General features: G+C 38.5%; 2 protein-coding genes across 2 annotated transcripts; both read left to right on the top strand.

The window, feature by feature from the left end:
- The first annotated feature begins 2,956 nt into the window (after window positions 1-2,956).
- On the top strand, window positions 2,957-10,185 carry c4h16orf87 (chromosome 4 C16orf87 homolog). The gene is made up of 4 exons (XM_047362370.1): window positions 2,957-3,245; window positions 6,462-6,561; window positions 6,648-6,827; window positions 9,281-10,185. Exons 1-4 carry the CDS (start codon window positions 3,180-3,182, stop codon window positions 9,397-9,399), a joined length of 465 nt encoding a protein of 154 aa, XP_047218326.1. The 5' UTR covers window positions 2,957-3,179; the 3' UTR covers window positions 9,400-10,185.
- Window positions 10,186-11,602: 1,417 nt separating this feature from the next.
- Window positions 11,603-15,682, top strand: LOC124866589. The gene is made up of 2 exons (XM_047362442.1): window positions 11,603-11,899; window positions 13,069-15,682. The coding sequence occupies exon 2, from the start codon at window positions 13,319-13,321 to the stop codon at window positions 14,765-14,767; it is 1,449 nt and encodes a 482-aa protein (XP_047218398.1). The 5' UTR covers window positions 11,603-11,899; window positions 13,069-13,318; the 3' UTR covers window positions 14,768-15,682.
- The last annotated feature ends 1,146 nt before the right edge of the window (window positions 15,683-16,828 follow it).

Raw genomic sequence — 16,828 nt, 5'->3', positions numbered from 1 at the left:
AATTAACTTTTTCACAGTTTTCTAATTTTTATAGACAGAATTTTGTCATCAAAATAACAAGAAACAAAGACTTGAAGTATGTCACTCTATGTGTAATGATTTTATTTAAGAGTTTTAATTTTTTCCGCTTCTGCCTCTCTGCCTGCTTGCTTGCATTCTTTTACTCCAAACTTTTTATCTCTTAGCAAAAATTATGGAAATATTGGACTAAAACTACTTAAAACTACTTCTTACCAACAACTACCAAGAATTATTTTTTTTTTCTAAAGGATTTTGATGTTTTTATAATTGAACCTGAAAGAAGGACATGTTGACGCCAGCTAATCAGCACAAGATGCCTCCCTTCACCACAGAGGACTTTGACAAACTTTTACAGAAATTGGCTGTATTGGAGATGAAAATCCATCAACTAGAAGTGAATGTGGAGGTGAATATGTGGTATAGCAATAATTCAACTCTGCCTATGATCCCAAACAGTGATGGCCAGCTCAACGTCTCAGCCGGCAATCAGAACACTGAGAATAAACCTACCGGCAGACCCCCCTGGCATGTTTTAGGCGCATTCCCAAAAAGCAAGGTAGACAACTCATTGGACGATCTCAGCAATTAAATAAATTAGAATGGCCAGAATTACAGAGAAATGCCCCCATTTCTCCTGGAAAAAGGAGACATCAACAGTGAGCTGAAGAATGGCTCAATTTGCCAAAGAGACATTATAAGAAAACGCATCTTTAAGGACGGTGCTGATGAAACCTTTAACCAGATTTACTTTTCTACCTCCACTTTGCCCTGTAACACTGTAGATGACCTGGTAGACAACTTTCATTCTAAAATCTCCATCATTGATTCAATTGCTCCAATTAAAGTGAAAGTCATTTCTGGGAAGAAAATGTCTCCGTGGAGAAGTGCTCCACTAGTCAGAAGTGAAAAAAAGGAGTGTCGAAAAGCTGAATGCAGGTGGCGAAAGAATGGACTCCAGGTTCACTATATTATCTATCAAGAGAGACTATAACCTACAACTGAAAAATGCAAGGGAATTATTCTTTTCTGAGATCATCAGCAAAAACATTAACAATGCTCGTGCATTATTTGCCACGGTCGACAGGTTAACAAACCCTCCTGTAACTGTAGCATCTGAACTCCACTCTACCAGGCCCTGCAATGAATTTGCTAACTTCTTCACTCAAAAAACCCAAAATATCAGAAGGGCAGTCAGCACATCCATATCAACGCAAGTACCAAAGTTGTCTCCAACTAGAACTGATTTTGACTAAATTTCCCAATTTCACCAGGCTTCCGTGCTCACCTCAGGACAGTGACTGCCCTTGTCAAGGTGTTCAGTGACATCCGTATAAATGCAGACCGTGGAAGAACCACAGTGCTGGTGTTATTGGACCTTAGTGCAGCATTCGACACTGTTGATCACTCCATTTTATTAGAGCGACTGGAAAACTGGGTCGGCCTTTCTGGTACAGCACTCGATTGGTTTAAATTCTATTTGAAGGACAGGGACTTTTTTGTGTCAGTAGGTAACTTTACATCAGAAACCACAAAAATCACATGTGGCGTTCCCCAAGAGTCCATCTTAGGGCCCCTCATATTCAATATCTACATGTTACCCCTAATTCAGATTTTAATAAACAACAATGTAAGTTATCATAACTATGCAGACGACACACAGCTATATGTTACAATGTCACCAGGTGACCATGAGCCCATTCAATCGCTGGGTAAATGCTTAGAAGAAATCAATGCATGGATGGGCCTAAATTTTCTTCAGGTGAATCAAAACAAAACTGAAGTAATAATCTTTGGACTAAAGGAAGAGCGTTTAAAAGTTAGCACACAGCTTCAGTTAATACAGCTAGAAACCACCAGTCAGGCTCGAAACCTGGGTGTACTGATGGACTCAGACCTGAACCTTCAGAGGCACATAAAGGTAGTAACTAGGTCGGTCTTCTATCACCTAAAGAACATCTCCAGGATTAAAGGACTAATGTCTCAGCAGGACCTTGAAAAACTAATTCATGCGTTCATCTTTAGTAGAATTGATTACTGCAACGGTGTCTTCACAGGTCTGTCTAAAAAGTGGATCAGACAGCTGCAGTTGATCCAGAACACTGCTGCCCGCATCCTCACTAGAACTAAGAAAGTGGAGCACATCACCCCGGTTCTAAAGTCCCTACACTGGCTCCCTGTAGCTCATAGACTTTAGAATACTTCTGTTAGTCTATAAATCACTGAATGGCTTAGCACCAAAATACATTACAGACTTGTTGTCAGTGTATCAACCACCCAGACCTCTCAGGTCTTCTGGCTCAAGTCTACTCTGCAGAACCAGAACCAGAACCAAACATGGAGAAGCAGCTTTTAGTTCTTATGATCCACTAATCTGGAATAAACTCCCAGAAAACTGTAAATGCGCTTAAAACCTAAGTTGCTTCGATTCAAGACTAAAAACGTATTTGTTCAGAGTGGCCTTTGAATGTGTTATCTAAACATTATTAGTTAAGTTTTCAGTCCAACTTTCCTTTCATTTTCTTATCCATCATTCTATTCTCTTTATTTTTTTTAATTACCTCTGTTGTTTGATTTTCTGCATCCTTGTAATGTTTTTCCTCTTGTACAGCGCCTTTAGTGCCTTGTTGCTGAAAAGCGTTATATAAATAAACTTGACCTGACGGGCAAAAGAATATTGCACTTTTACGCAATATTGTAATGTTTTGGGATGTAGCTGTAGACGTAGGTATGTTTTCATGGAGAGCAATGCATATGAACAGGAAAAAAACAGCTTAAAAAGCACTCAACAGATTGAATCTTAACTACAAGAGAACATCGTTTTGGAACGGATTTTGGAATTGAAATAAACGATCAAGATTTCTGAAAAACTCAACTCCATTAGAACACATTTTTTTCCCGATTTCCTGTCCACACTCTAGTCCAGTAGGAGGCGGTGATGCATCTTATAACTGTCCTGCCATTCATTTTAAGACACCAGAAGAAGAAAAAGAATGCATCTGATCATGGTTTTAGAGCGGGGAGAATATCAGTCTTGTGTTTTTTTACTCCATGGCCGAGTGTTGCTGCGGGATTATTAGGTCCGGTCCGGCCGTTGCACCTTTGAAGAGAGCGGTCTGACTCCGGCTCAGCTCTTCTTGTCTCTGCGGAACTAACGGACCATGTCGGCCCACAAAACAAAGAAGGTTAAAATGGCAACTAAATCCTGTCCTGAATGTGACCAACAGGTCAGTTTGTGTTCAACAGAATATTTGATTCTGATTTTGTCCGCATTCAGAAAGAACTTCATAATTGCAGGCTGAATAAATACAAAATGGGCTCAGGATCAGCAGAAAATCTGGATCCCACCTAGTCTCTTCCCCAAACACGGCATGCAGCCGAAGGAAATTTTATGTTCAACACATCTCTGCTCAGTTTAAAATTATATTTTAAATTGTTTTCTACCGTTCAATGGCTGGAGTGAACTTTTGTCTTGAGGGACAGACCTAGAGACGTTTTCCAAGGGCAAAGTCGAACCTATTTCTTCCGTTTGTAGATGTTGAGATGTACATTCTATGCTTTCAAACGCGTAAGCTAACATTTTCGTTATTGTTTAGAGCCTTGTTGGTAACAGCCCAAATAATGACACAGTTTAGTTGCTTCTAAAGAATCTTACTTAAGAAAATGCGTGTTGCTTATAAATGTGCAGTTTAATTGGTAGAAGGACAGAGAAAAGCAGGTCCTAAAGTCCTGTAAAACCTCTGATTGTTCTTTCTGCAGTCAGATACAGGAGTGTCGCCTTATCTTTAGGAGCTACTGGTTGGTTAGTTTTGAAAACTCTGACATTAAAAATCATTCCCTGATAAGGGAAAAGGCACATATGATGTAGTTTACATACTATTAAAGAAACTTCCACAAATACTTTAAAATATATTTCCAATCAATATGTTCCCTTTAAAACCGAATCATAACTAATAAATAAACAATATGTAACTGTGTCTATTATTACAAGTCAGTTTTCAACAGAAGGAGAAAGAACACAACTACAACTTAAATGTAGACCATGTGATACTGATCAAATATTGTCTAATTTTACTGTACATCCCCTTTAGAAAAGCTTTCAGGTTACACAGTCTCTATTTTTACATCAATTGAAAAACATGCTTGTCCCCAAAATGTTAGATCTAGCTTTTCATGTTTGGTGAATGACAGCATCTCATTTCAGGGTACAGTGGCTTGTAAAATGGTTCATACCCCTTGAACATTTACACATAATGTCACATTACTCAACACTCCATGACCCTCAATCGGTCGGGGCAGATGGCCACTCAAACGGAGCCTGGTTCTGCTGGAGGTTTCTTCCTGTTAAAAGAGAGTTTTTCCTGTCCACTGTCGTTACATGCGTGCTCAGTATGAGGGATTGCTGCAAAGTTAACCCCAGTGACTTTCCACTTTTGCTACATGCTCATCCAGGAGGGGTGAATGCTACAAGTCACTGATGCAATCTGGTGGGTTTCCTTAGATAGAAAAACGTTTTATACAAATGAATAATACATGAATCTGACTGCACTGTTCAATGGTTAGGATTAATTGGAATGTACAGTATGTACCTGACTTTTGTGAAGTGCCTTGAGACAACATGTGTTGTGAATTGGCGCTATATAAATAAACTGAATTGAATTTAACTTTGTGGAACCACTTTTGCTGCAATTACAGCTGCAAGTCTTTTAGGGTATTTCTTACCAGCTTTGCACAACCAGTGACTGAAATTTTTGCTCATTCTTCTTTGCAAAACAGCTCAGTCAGATTAGATGGACAGCGTTTGTGAACTGCAGTTTTCAGATCTTGCCACAGATTCTCAATTGGGTTTAGATATGGACTTTGACTGGGCCATTTTAATACATGAATATGTTTTGTTCTAAACCATTCCATTGTAGCCCTGGCTTTATGTTTAGGGTCGTTGTCCTGCTGGAAGGTGAACCTCCACCCCAGTCTCAAGTCTTCTGCAGACTCCAACAGGTTTTCTTCCAAGATTGCCCTGCATTTGTTTTCATCCATCTTCCCATCAACTCTGACCTCCTTCCCTGTCCCTGCTGAAGAGAAGCACCCCCAGAGCATGATGCTGCCACCACCACATTTGACACTAGGGGATGGTGTGTTCAGAGTGATGTGCAGTGTTAGTTATCCACCACACACAGCGTTTTGCATTCAAAAGTTCAATTTTGGTCTCGTCTGACCAAAGCACCTTCTTCCACATGTTTGCTGTTCCCCAACATGGCTTCTGGCTAACTGCAAAGGGTCTTCTTATGGTTTTCTTTTAACAATCGCTTTCTTCTTGCTTCTCTTCCATAAAGGCCATATTTGTGCAGTGCACGACTAATAGTTGTCCTATGGACAGATTCCTCCACCTGAGCCTGAGCTGTGGATCTCTGCAGTTCATCTAGAGTCACCATGGGCCTCTTGGCTGCATCTCTGATCAGTGCTCTACTTGATCAGCCTGTAGGTTTAGGTGGACGGCCTTGTCTTGGTAGGTTTACAGTTGTGTCATACTCTTTCTATTTTTGGATGATGGATTGAACAGAGCTCCATGAGATGTTCAAAGCTTGGGAAATCTTTTTCTTGCCTAAGCCTGCTTCAAACTTCTCCAGAATTTTATCCCTGACCTGTTTGGTGTGTTCCTTGGACTTCATGATGCTGTTTCTCCCCAATATTCTATTAACCAACATCTGAGATCATGTATAATTTTCTTCTTTCTAATTGTCTTCCCAATTGTGTACCACATTGTGTTGGTGTTTAACCTAAAATTCAGATAATCTATAGGGCAGGGGGCCAAACCAAAAATAAAATACAGTACAGTACAGTGACTTGACTATTTCATGTCTAAAAAGTTATTTTCAAGCCGCAAAAACTGAGGGTTTGATAAATTTATGTCATCCAAATTATTCTGCAAGTTAGAAAGATATTGAGGAAAGATTGACATCGAGTCTTCCAATACAAGCTATTATAGGTAATGAATAATTGAGCTCTCATTTGAAACTGAACATAAATCCAAGGTTAGGGGCATTAAAATTTAAAACATAAAAGTTTTGTGTTTTGTTTTATATTTGTTTTTATTGTATACATAGTTTTTGTTTGCTTACAAAAATATTGGTCATTTTAAGAGCATCTGCACTCAAAGACAGTCAAGTCTGACCAAAGTGGGTATTATTAAAATGACCTTTTATGTGTGTCTACTGTAACATTTACCCTTTGAAAAAAAACAAAATACAAATAATAAAAAAAAAAAAAGAATACTGCCAACACTCTGAAACCGAGCAGCATGGTGGCCAGGATCATACAGCAATTAAACAGGCCAGGTTCTACTAAGCCGAACCTTTCCGATGTCTTTTGAATTCAGTCTCCACTCTGTATGTAAATGATTGATTGATTAGATACATCATGTAACAGATCATAATCTTTTGTAGATTCCAGTTGCCTGCAAGTCCTGTCCATGTGGATATGTGTTTATCAGCAGAAAACTTTTAAATGCTAAACTCAGTGAGTGTCCGTCACCTGCTATTGGAGGTAAGGAGAGAGAGAGAGAGAGAGAGAGAGAGAGAGAGAGAGACACTGACTGACACTGACACTGATTGGACATGTTTTTATTTTAGACAAACTGGACTTTAAGCGCAGGAGAACTGAGCGCATTCGCAGAGAGAGGATTGGCTCTCCTCTAACCACTGACTCTGAAAACCACAGGAGACCCCGAGTCAACAGTCAGTCGGATAACATCCGGCGAGGCCGTGGTCGCCCAAAGACTGTGGGCCTGAGGAAACAGGAAGAAGAGAAGGGTAAAATCTATCAGGTTCACATCTATTTAATTTGTAGGAAATTCTATGTATTGTTAAATGTTTGCTTCTATGGTTTAGTACTTTTATAAGTCAACGGTTTTTACTGGAAAAACTCAAAAGTTCTGGGTCGAGAGTCTGACTGACATATCTAGCAGTGACTCAGTGCACTCTATAGAATTCATTTTGAATTAAATGTTAGGCCTAAATTGGACCAGTAGGTGTTACTTGTTTGTGTTGGGCAGGTTTGTACAAAGGTATAAGCTTTCATCCAGGTGACCAGTTTTGCTAGTTTGAAGGACTAAACTGTGTTTGAATGTTGCATTATGATGGAATGCTTATTTAAACCTTTTGGACTAATGAAATGGATGTTCAAACTTTGAGAACTGGTAAGCAATATACTCAAGGACCCCATTTACACCTTTAATACACACATTAATAGGGATGGGTACCGAATTCTGTACTTTTATAGGTTCCGTCTGTGCTATCTAGCACTGATTCACGTAAAATCAAACGGTACCATGTTTCTGTACCTAAACGCGTCGTTTTGACACTGAGGGAGTGGAAGAGTGGGTGATTTTCCATGCCGGACATAAACACAGCATTGCACACACGAGCATAATGACGTCAGTAGCCGCTGGTATCGTCAATCGTGGCTGATGGAAAGCACTCAAAGCTATGGCTCCACTTTTTGATGCGATACAGATTACGGTCACTGCAATATTTGTGACGCAAAGTGCAAGGCCAGCAGTGGGAATACTTCTAATCTGAAGGACTTGGTTAAGCACAACATTTTTTGCAAGGCTGAAGGATGCAAAATTTTTGTCAGCTACAGATATACAGCTACAACTCCTGCATTTGGCGGCAATGGCACGCCTGCATCTGTTACCGTCTCATCGTCTGCAGCCAGCAACATGGGAGAAGAAATTTTTAAAACAACTGCAATGTTACAATACAAACAGTTGGATATTGTTTTAGTATATATTCATTTAAGTTCAGATATTGAGAAATAAATGTGTAAAATTTAATTGAAAAATCTCTGCCAGGAGGGGTGAATGCTGCAAGTCACTGACACGATGCCATCTGCTAGGTTTCCTTAGATAGAAAACCTTTTTAACCAATTTGAATAATAAACTAAATCTGACTTCACTGTTTGACAGCTTCAAACTCTGTATGATTGGATTGAGTTGACTTTGTAAAGTGCCTTGAAACGACGTGTAGTCTCAAGAATAGAAGCTCAGATAGTTTCAGGTGGCTAGTCCTTTTTTTGGCTGGAGTTCAGTCACCGGTTACACAAATATGAGATTGTACTTTAACTTGGATCCGAGGTGTCTTCGAAAATGCATTCGTTTATTGGCCAGTAAGATCAAGACATTCACAACCACAATGCAGCCTTTGGGGGACTGCAGCAAAGAGGAGGAACTCACTGTGCACAGTTTTTTGTAGCTTAATGATGTCACGGGGATTCCCAGTGTGAAACTCCTTTTTTCTGGGAGCTGTCATGAAAATACGTAAATACTGTGCATTCTGGGATTCAGAGTTTTTACCGGTCTCTTGTTCTTTGTGTATTTCAGTCCTTGTTCCCTCGCATTGCTGGGCCCAATACATACATATTACCCAGATGGCTTGCCGTCCAAAGAATTAAACCTGTAACACACTTCACTGTGGTTCTTCATACGCTTACTCTGCCCAAAACCTGTTCCTGACGTGTGCAAGTGAATAAACGTGGAGGACACCTCTGGAGGTGGTCTGAGCCAAGCTGTCCTTAAAAGGTTCAGAGTGCATTCACGTCTGTATTTAGTCATTTGGGCATAATTGTACCACCGAAAACCCTGTTTGTGCCAGGTTTCAATTGTCCCTGACTGAGGATGAAGTATGTTTGGATTTATTGCACTCTGAGCCAAGATTTGTAATTTAAATTTTTAATGAAGAAATAATCGATAGCGGGATTAGTTTGCCCGTTCTACAACTCAATGGCTTCAAAGATACTCTTAAACACTCTAATAGGTCATTTGTTTTTTATGAAGACACTGTTGCACCCTAGCAGTTTGTCTGGAAACTCCTTCCTCTATTATTGAGTACTGAGGACAGGAGGAAGGTGGCCAAGAAACCCCAAATAGCATACTACCCGTCTGGTGCATGATATTTATAAATTCAGTTGGATGTATATTGTACATTGTAGGAAACTGATACTACATATAAAGTTAGGCCTCGTGTCACATACCAATACTTATTGTTGTGCCTGATGTTGCTCAAGGACATTGAGTTTAATATGTGCTTTAAGAGACTGAGTGATCACTTCTCACCCTTTTTTTTTACCTCCAGGTTTTCCAGTCCACATTTGTTTTTAAACTTCGGAAAGCTTAATATCTACACTGTACTGATCGAAATCCAATTAATCCAATGATTAATTATTGCCAAAAAGATCTTAATGTATTGTGTTTTTGTATTTACAGAAAAGCAAGAAAAGGAAGTGGACATATATGCCAGTCTTTCTGATGAAAAGGCCTTTGTCTTTTCTGTGGCCTTGGCTGAGATCAACCGCAAGATCCTGGGTCAGAGACTTATCTTATAGATTAAGACCAAAGAGGAGATCAGAACTTGAGTGTAAGTCTTGGACTTGAGACACACTTTAGTCATACATATAAATGGTAAATATTTCCCTCAGACTTGGAACGGAAAGGGGCAAGACTTGACTTGGACTTGGCACGAAAGACTCGATTCTTAACTTTGACGTAAAAAGGACCTATGATAATCTCTAGACCTTAATAGTGCAGAAAACAATTTTGCAGGACACATTGGCTTGTGAAATAACCAAAGACAGCAGAACTGACTGGAGGTCATGGTTCCCTTCCAAAAAAGGATGATAGCTTAAAAAAATGACATTACTACTCTTGGTCATCTTCAAAGAATTTACAGAATTATATTTTTGTTTTTTTCTGAACATTAAAAATATACATATGGATTAAATGTGTCTGTTGTAATGACTTGTATTGTTATTTATATGCTAATAGTAAAAGGCCATTAACCCTTTTATGTCTGATTTTTATATCTAATTCTATAAAATAATTATTTGTGTTTTTCCTGTTAATCAGCGCTAATTAGTGTTAATTTGAATATTGCACCTACAATAAGTACATTTAGCCATGATATAGATTGCTGACTTGAGCATGTGAAGAATAAACCTAATCTTCCAGTTTAAACAATGTATAGTATACTATTGTTGCTGTTGTAGCTCAGGATCCTGATTTTGAAATTTAATTCAATCACAGCATATGTTTTTGAACCAGCAATGCTTTTTCATCATCAATGGATTTTTCAATGCAAAGAAGTAATAAAAAAAAAAATCTGTTGCACAGTCCCAGGGGTTATTTCTTCCAATTGTCATGTATGTATGGATGTAGTTGGGTGTTGGTGTGTGTATGTGCGCCTGGTGTACATGTTACACTTCTCTTTGATTTCGCACTTTTTTGATGCAGATATACCTGCTTAATGGAGAGATTGTGTGTGTGTGCAGCATGCTCTGGACATATGGAGAGGAGCAGATAGCTTAAGTAAATGGCAAATAGCTGAGGCCCCCTAGCCAATGTGGAGCCACCGAGGGCAGCTCCCTGTAGCAAGTCCTTCAGCAGAGCCCGCGCAGCTTGGACCTCGGGCCGGCTGGGTGACGGTACGCATAAACCATAGGTCTAGATCCCAGCCCACAGGTCACCACCAACCCGTCTGCGTTTCTCACTGATTTTCCCCACTCAGTGTCGCGCCCACTGAGAAGCCAACTCTGGTAAGTGGCTGCTCAATAATCAGAAACGTGGCACTAGAGACACCAGCAACCATAGTCAAATGTTTGCCAGGAGCCAGAACAGGCAACATCTGATCCTACCTGAAACTGCTTGCTAAGGATAAGCATAAATACAGGAAGATTGTTATTCACGCCAATCGGAGGTCACCAAAGTTAGTGTTGCTTCAGTGTGTAAGTTAGCCAAATGTCGGACCGCTGTCTGTCTAGCTGGTGTCCTGAAAGTGACCTGGGCTACATTGATAATTGGCAAACAATTTGGGGAAAACCTGATCTGATCCGGAGAGACGGCATCCATCCCAATTTGGATGGAGCTGCTCTTCTTTCTAGCAATCTGGCCAAATTTATTAGTTCTCCAAAACTCCCAACATCCCAGTGTTCAGACCAGGAAGCAGGGTCATAGTTTTAACACTCCTCTTTGCAGCTTCTGTATTGCTACCCACTCATTACCGTATTAAGACAGTGTCTTGCCCATGGCCAAAATTAAATAGATTAAAAAATAATCTAAAAAGAGAAAACCATGAAAATCTCACAAAAATAAATAGAACTCAGACAGAAAAGAAAAACAATTAAATGTGGCTTATTGAACATAAGATCTCTCCAAAGACTTTCTTAGTTAATGACTTGTTTTGTGACAATCAGATTGATTTATTTTCTCACAGAAACCTGGCTGCAGCAAGAGGATTATGTTACAACAAATGAGTCAACTCCTAATTGTCTACATTTCCACATACCTAGAAATACTGGGCAAGGAGGAGCAGCAACCAGCCCGATTTATTGATTAATCCCAGAACCAATTGACAGCTACTACTCTTTTGAATATTTAACCCTTGCTTTTCCTCATCCAAATTGCAAAGTACTAAAACCACTTCTGTTTGATGTTTTGTACTGTCCACCAGGCCCTTATTCTCAATGTTTTGATCAGTTGTCAGACTTCTTATCTGATTTAGTGTCAAATACTACGGAAGAGTATTAGGGCCACTAAAAAAATAAAATAAAATTCTGACTTTAATCTCAGAATTCTAACTTTAATCTCAGAATTCTGACATTTTTCTCAGAATTCTGACTTTAATCTCAGAATTCTGACTTTTTTCTCAGAATGTTGACTTTAATGCAGGTGAGCACCTGGAAGCATCTGGGTGCAACCAGCTTCATCGCCTGAGATGTGAGTCGTGCAGGGGAACGTCCAGCAATCTTGGGGAACATGTCAGATTTAAGTGACTTTTTACGTGGCCGACGGCTTCCTGAAGATGCCATTTCATTATTGGAAGAGCAGAAGGTGAGTAAAACAACAGAGTTAGTTTAGTGTCCAAAACGGAACGAGCTGTTAGCATGTTTGTTAGCTTACATCGTTAGGAGGAATAAACGTGTTCCACAATGTTACATCACACGCATTGAATATAGGGTTATTAGCTGCTGATTGCTGGAATTATCCCAAAAGTGTTGGTTGTGTTTTATTTTATTGTTCTTTGTGTTGAATGTTTTCCAAGGAAATTAACCAGTAGTTGAATTATAGACGCTAACCACCTGCCAACATGAAAAATGTATTTGATGCGTTCAATTGAGTAACGTTTCGTACAGCAGAGGAGAGAAACTTGAATGAAATTGAAGGTGAAATACATGTTTATATATATTAATCAGGAAAATGGATGGCTTGCATAAACAGCTGCCGATCCCCGATTGTTGTTCTGATTGTGGTTGACTAAAGATCCTCTCAAACCATTCGCTAGCACCAACTAATGTTGTGCAAATAACTATATATAGGCTATGTTAGTGGTACAATGTCGGAAAAATATACAAACTTGTTAAAATGTCAGAATCACAAAATAATTTTCCTGCTCTGTGTTTTATGTGCCAGCTCAAGACTTAAATTACATTTTATACTCTGAGCTACCCTCATTGTTGTCAGTGCAGTTATCGCCAAGGTGCGGAAATGGTGGGCTACAGTTCACTAAATCAAACTTAATACACTCATTAATGTTTCTTATAAAACAGTAAAACTAAAATTGCTGGTTGGGGAGCACAGCCGCCTTGAACTTTGACCACAGGGTGATGTTGTTCGCACAACCAATGGAAACGTAAAATTATGTGATGGATGGATGGATGGATGATCCAATTGCTGTTCCAAATAATGATATACAATGTTTCATTGTGTGTTCTATGTGTAATACCCTTTATTAGACTGTATATTAATGAATCGGTGTTATTGTACCGACATGATAATCAATCCAATCCTTTCATTTTAAAATAAAGTAGAGGATGGTCCATTTACTGAAAGGCTATGCTTTAGCTCCTTCTTTCACCATTGTATGTCTCCCTAAAACAGTATATAGCTTTTATGCTATTTAAAGTCAGTATTTTCCTATTGGCATAAGGGTGATCTTAACACTGATTTGCAGGGAAGACTTTGAAAAAAAGTAATTGTGTTTTCTGTCTGTTTTTGTGCAGATTGATTGGGATGTCATAGCGCTGATGGATGACGCAACTCTGGCAAATTACATCCCTTCCTATGGAGACCGAATTGCCCTCTTCAATTTCTGCAAAAGCAAACAACCACTCTCAAAAAGAAAACAGGGTCTTCTGCAGAAGCTTCGTGAGAAAATGAAAACCAAAAAGGAAAGTCCAAAGGATACATACTGATGGAAAAATAACCAAACAGGTGAGAGCGAAACAGGGAGGTGGGACTAGAAAAATTCAAATGGCCACCGATTCTGAATTAAAAGATATTCTTCATGAAGGAAAGAAACTTTTTTTTCCTGATGGCATGTCTCCTAAGGGTCCTGAGACAGATTTTGAGTTTGAGGTTTGGGACTTTAAACAGAACCACCTTACTGATGACACCTGCCTGACGATTGGCAATATGTATGAAGCAGCGAGGCTGACAATGTTACGCTTCTACATTGCAACAAAGCCAAAAGTTCCTGAAGAAGATGACAGCGAGACATCCGAAGTCATATTTGTCTTGGAAAGCAGTAGCAGTGAAATTAATCCATTGCAAACGTGGGAAGTCAGGAGTTCTTCTGTTGATGCCCACCCTGGTTTAGAACCTTCAGATGATTCAGAAATTACTTTTGGTCCCATTCTTAATGCTGAGGAAGATACAGAAGACACATTAATCTATGAGGGTTTTCTTGTACCCCTCAGTTTAGCTAATCCAGATGATGCAATAACAATCACTGTACATCATACTAACACTTTACATGACATTATTACTGCTTTCTCTGATTCAGATATTATGAGAAAAACACTGAATGTGAAGCGCATACTTCCAGACAACACAGAAGAAGCAGGCAGTGGCTCAGGGATACTAAGAGATGTTCTCACCTGCTTCTGGAATGAATTCTATGAGCGATGCACCCTCGGTACAACAGTTAAAGTGCCCTTCATTCGCCATGATTTTCCTGCTGAAAAATGGAAGGCAGTTGGACGAATACTTTTGAAAGGTTACCAAGACTGTCAGTATTTTCCAAATAAACTTGCAATCCCTTTTCTTGAACAAGTGCTTTTCAGTAGCGTTTACAGCGATCTTAAAGCACATTTTCTACAGTTTGTCAGCAGCCAAGAATGTGAGGTTTTGAGGGAAGCAGTCAAGAATTTTTCTGCTGTTGACCAAGATGATCTTGTGGAGGTTCTTGACAGTTATGGCTGTAGAAAAAGAATAACTGCCGAGTCTCTTCCTACAATCCTTGATGAAATAGCACACAAAGAGCTTGTCCAAAAACCAATGTTTGTCATTGACTGCTGGAGAGAGATCATCTATCCACATATTTCCCTCAGTCCAGAGGCACTGATCAAGTTGTTCTCAGACCTGCAACCAACATCAAAAAAAGTCTGCCAACTGCTGAAATTTGCTGAGGATTTGTCTCCAAAGCAAAAAGATGTGGGAAATCATCTCAAAAGATTCATCAGAGAGCTGGATGACATTAAACTTCAGAAATGTATGCGATTCTGCACTGGATCTGATCTTATAGTAACAAACAGTATTTTTGTGGAATTTCAAGATATGACGGCATTCACAAGAAGACCAGTGGGTCACACATGTGGAAGTATTCTGCAAATAGCTGACAACTATGAAAATTTCCCAGACTTCCGTTCTGAATTTAATGCCGTTCTTGAAAGTAATGTCTGGGTAATGGACATTGTTTAGACAGCTACTGCAATCCACTACATTTGAATGGTTCATGCAGACTAGAGCAGAGCTGCAAAGAGACATAAAGAATATGTATTTTGAACTTATGAAAATTACGCCTGTTTAAAACAAATCTGAGTAATTGTCCATTTATGTCAGAAGACCAGTTTTGACTGCAATTATTCCAGTTTCTTTTATCATTCCTAGTTTCACACGACACAATGAAGTGGTAAAAAAAAAGAATGAGTTTTACACTGTTTATTACTATATCCAGAGCTGTCTTCACCAGATCTGAGTTCTCCTGCTGCATGAAAGAAACCTGTAGCAGCAACAGGAAAAATTATTTCAAGAGATCTAAAGAAAATGTAATGAAGCTTCTTTTTTAAGCTTCTTTAGTGCCTCATGTTTTGTAGCAGTTTAGCTAAATCAAATACTCTTGTAAGTAAGGAGTCAGACTTAATTAATCCAGATATTTTATTATTGGGTCTGGATAAAACTCAAACATTGTTACATTGTAAATGTTATCTGTACAATTTTACATATTTGAATTAGTCATGTCTGACAGTATGTTTCTTTACAGTTTATGCAATTGTTAGCTAAGTTAAGCTGAGGTTTCAATTTTTAGTATTTGCTGTTAAAGTACAATTGAAAGTTACAGAAAATATATTTATATATTTTCCAGTATTTTCTAAATGTCATATTGATTCTAAGCATGTGTGTTTCTCATACACCAATAATCCACTGCATAATGGATTCAGTCTGTTTTGAAGAAATGTACTGGTTTCTAATGTTATAAATAGAAAGTATACAATGCAGTGCAGTGCTCGGTGAACAGAAGATATCCAATTTTTGTTTCTGCATTTCCTCAACAATTAGCACTTGTTTTATCTCTACACCCTAGATGACTTGTTATTTTTGATACCACAAGAGCAATAGTGTTAATGTTTTACACTGTCACTGATGTATAACACAGGGTTGTATTAGATCTAGTTTCTGTTTTTAAAGGTTGGCTCATTCTAATGGCCACGTTGTTGGGATTAGCAAGAAAATGTTTCTTGTAAAATTTTGCTAATAAATGTTACTTTAAAATAAAATTCTATCATGGTTTTTAATATGTTGATCTAGCTCCTTATCCATTTGAACAGGCGTCAAATCTATCCCCTTACCTCCGGCTTTTAATATGTGTTGGCTGTAAATGAAAGAAAAATTTAACATGTGGCTTGGCTTTCATCGACCAAATTAAAGACTGTGATCAGCTAATTTAATTGAGAAATATTTAACTTTACAGGATAATGAATAACCCTAAGGTAAATCATGTATTGTGAGAAAATGAAGAGAATGGAATCAGAATTCAAAAGAACTCAGTAACAGTGCTGAATGCCATTTATTTGTCTTTAACATGTCATTAGAAAAAGTTAGATACACATTTGATAATTGCAAATGGTTTCAGACTTAATGGGACAATAACTTGGAACTTCTTTTGGGCACTGTTTTGTCACATAGGTGCAGGGAAGCCCTGAAGAGGCTTGATAACAAGCTATTCATTTTATTCAGGTATGATGGAGAAGGGATCCACCTAAAAGATGAAGGACAGTAGCTCTCGAGGGCTGAACTTGCCCCTCCTCCCCGAGTTAATGCATGGGTAATTTGCTTATACACACAAGGCTTACAAATATCGATCTGGATTGCCAGTCATGAATAGTAAGAAAAAAAGTTGGCAACAGAATGCAACGGATAGCTAGTGAGTTTATACTTCACAAATGCCTGGCAACAAAACAGTGATGTTTATATTTAATGGAAGGCAGGTTTACAAATTTTATAATATCCTTTTTGCTGTACTCGTACTGCCATTTAATTCACATTTCACACATACATTGTCATTGGATTTTATTTAACAATACAGAATTGTGTTAGAAGAAAAAATACATTTGTTTATGCAGCTGAAAGCATAGCTAGTTAGAAGAATTTGTTACATAACTGATGATCACATCACACTATCTATATTTGACAAGAAATGAGCATTGCTACTTCTAATGACTGAGTGTAAAAGTAAAAAAAAAACTATATATTGGGACAAGA

This window comes from Girardinichthys multiradiatus, chromosome 4, assembly GCF_021462225.1.
Source record: "Girardinichthys multiradiatus isolate DD_20200921_A chromosome 4, DD_fGirMul_XY1, whole genome shotgun sequence".
NCBI lineage: Eukaryota > Metazoa > Chordata > Actinopteri > Cyprinodontiformes > Goodeidae > Girardinichthys > Girardinichthys multiradiatus.
Note: the sequence above shows the minus strand (reverse complement) of the source record. Positions and strands in the feature narration are given on the sequence as shown.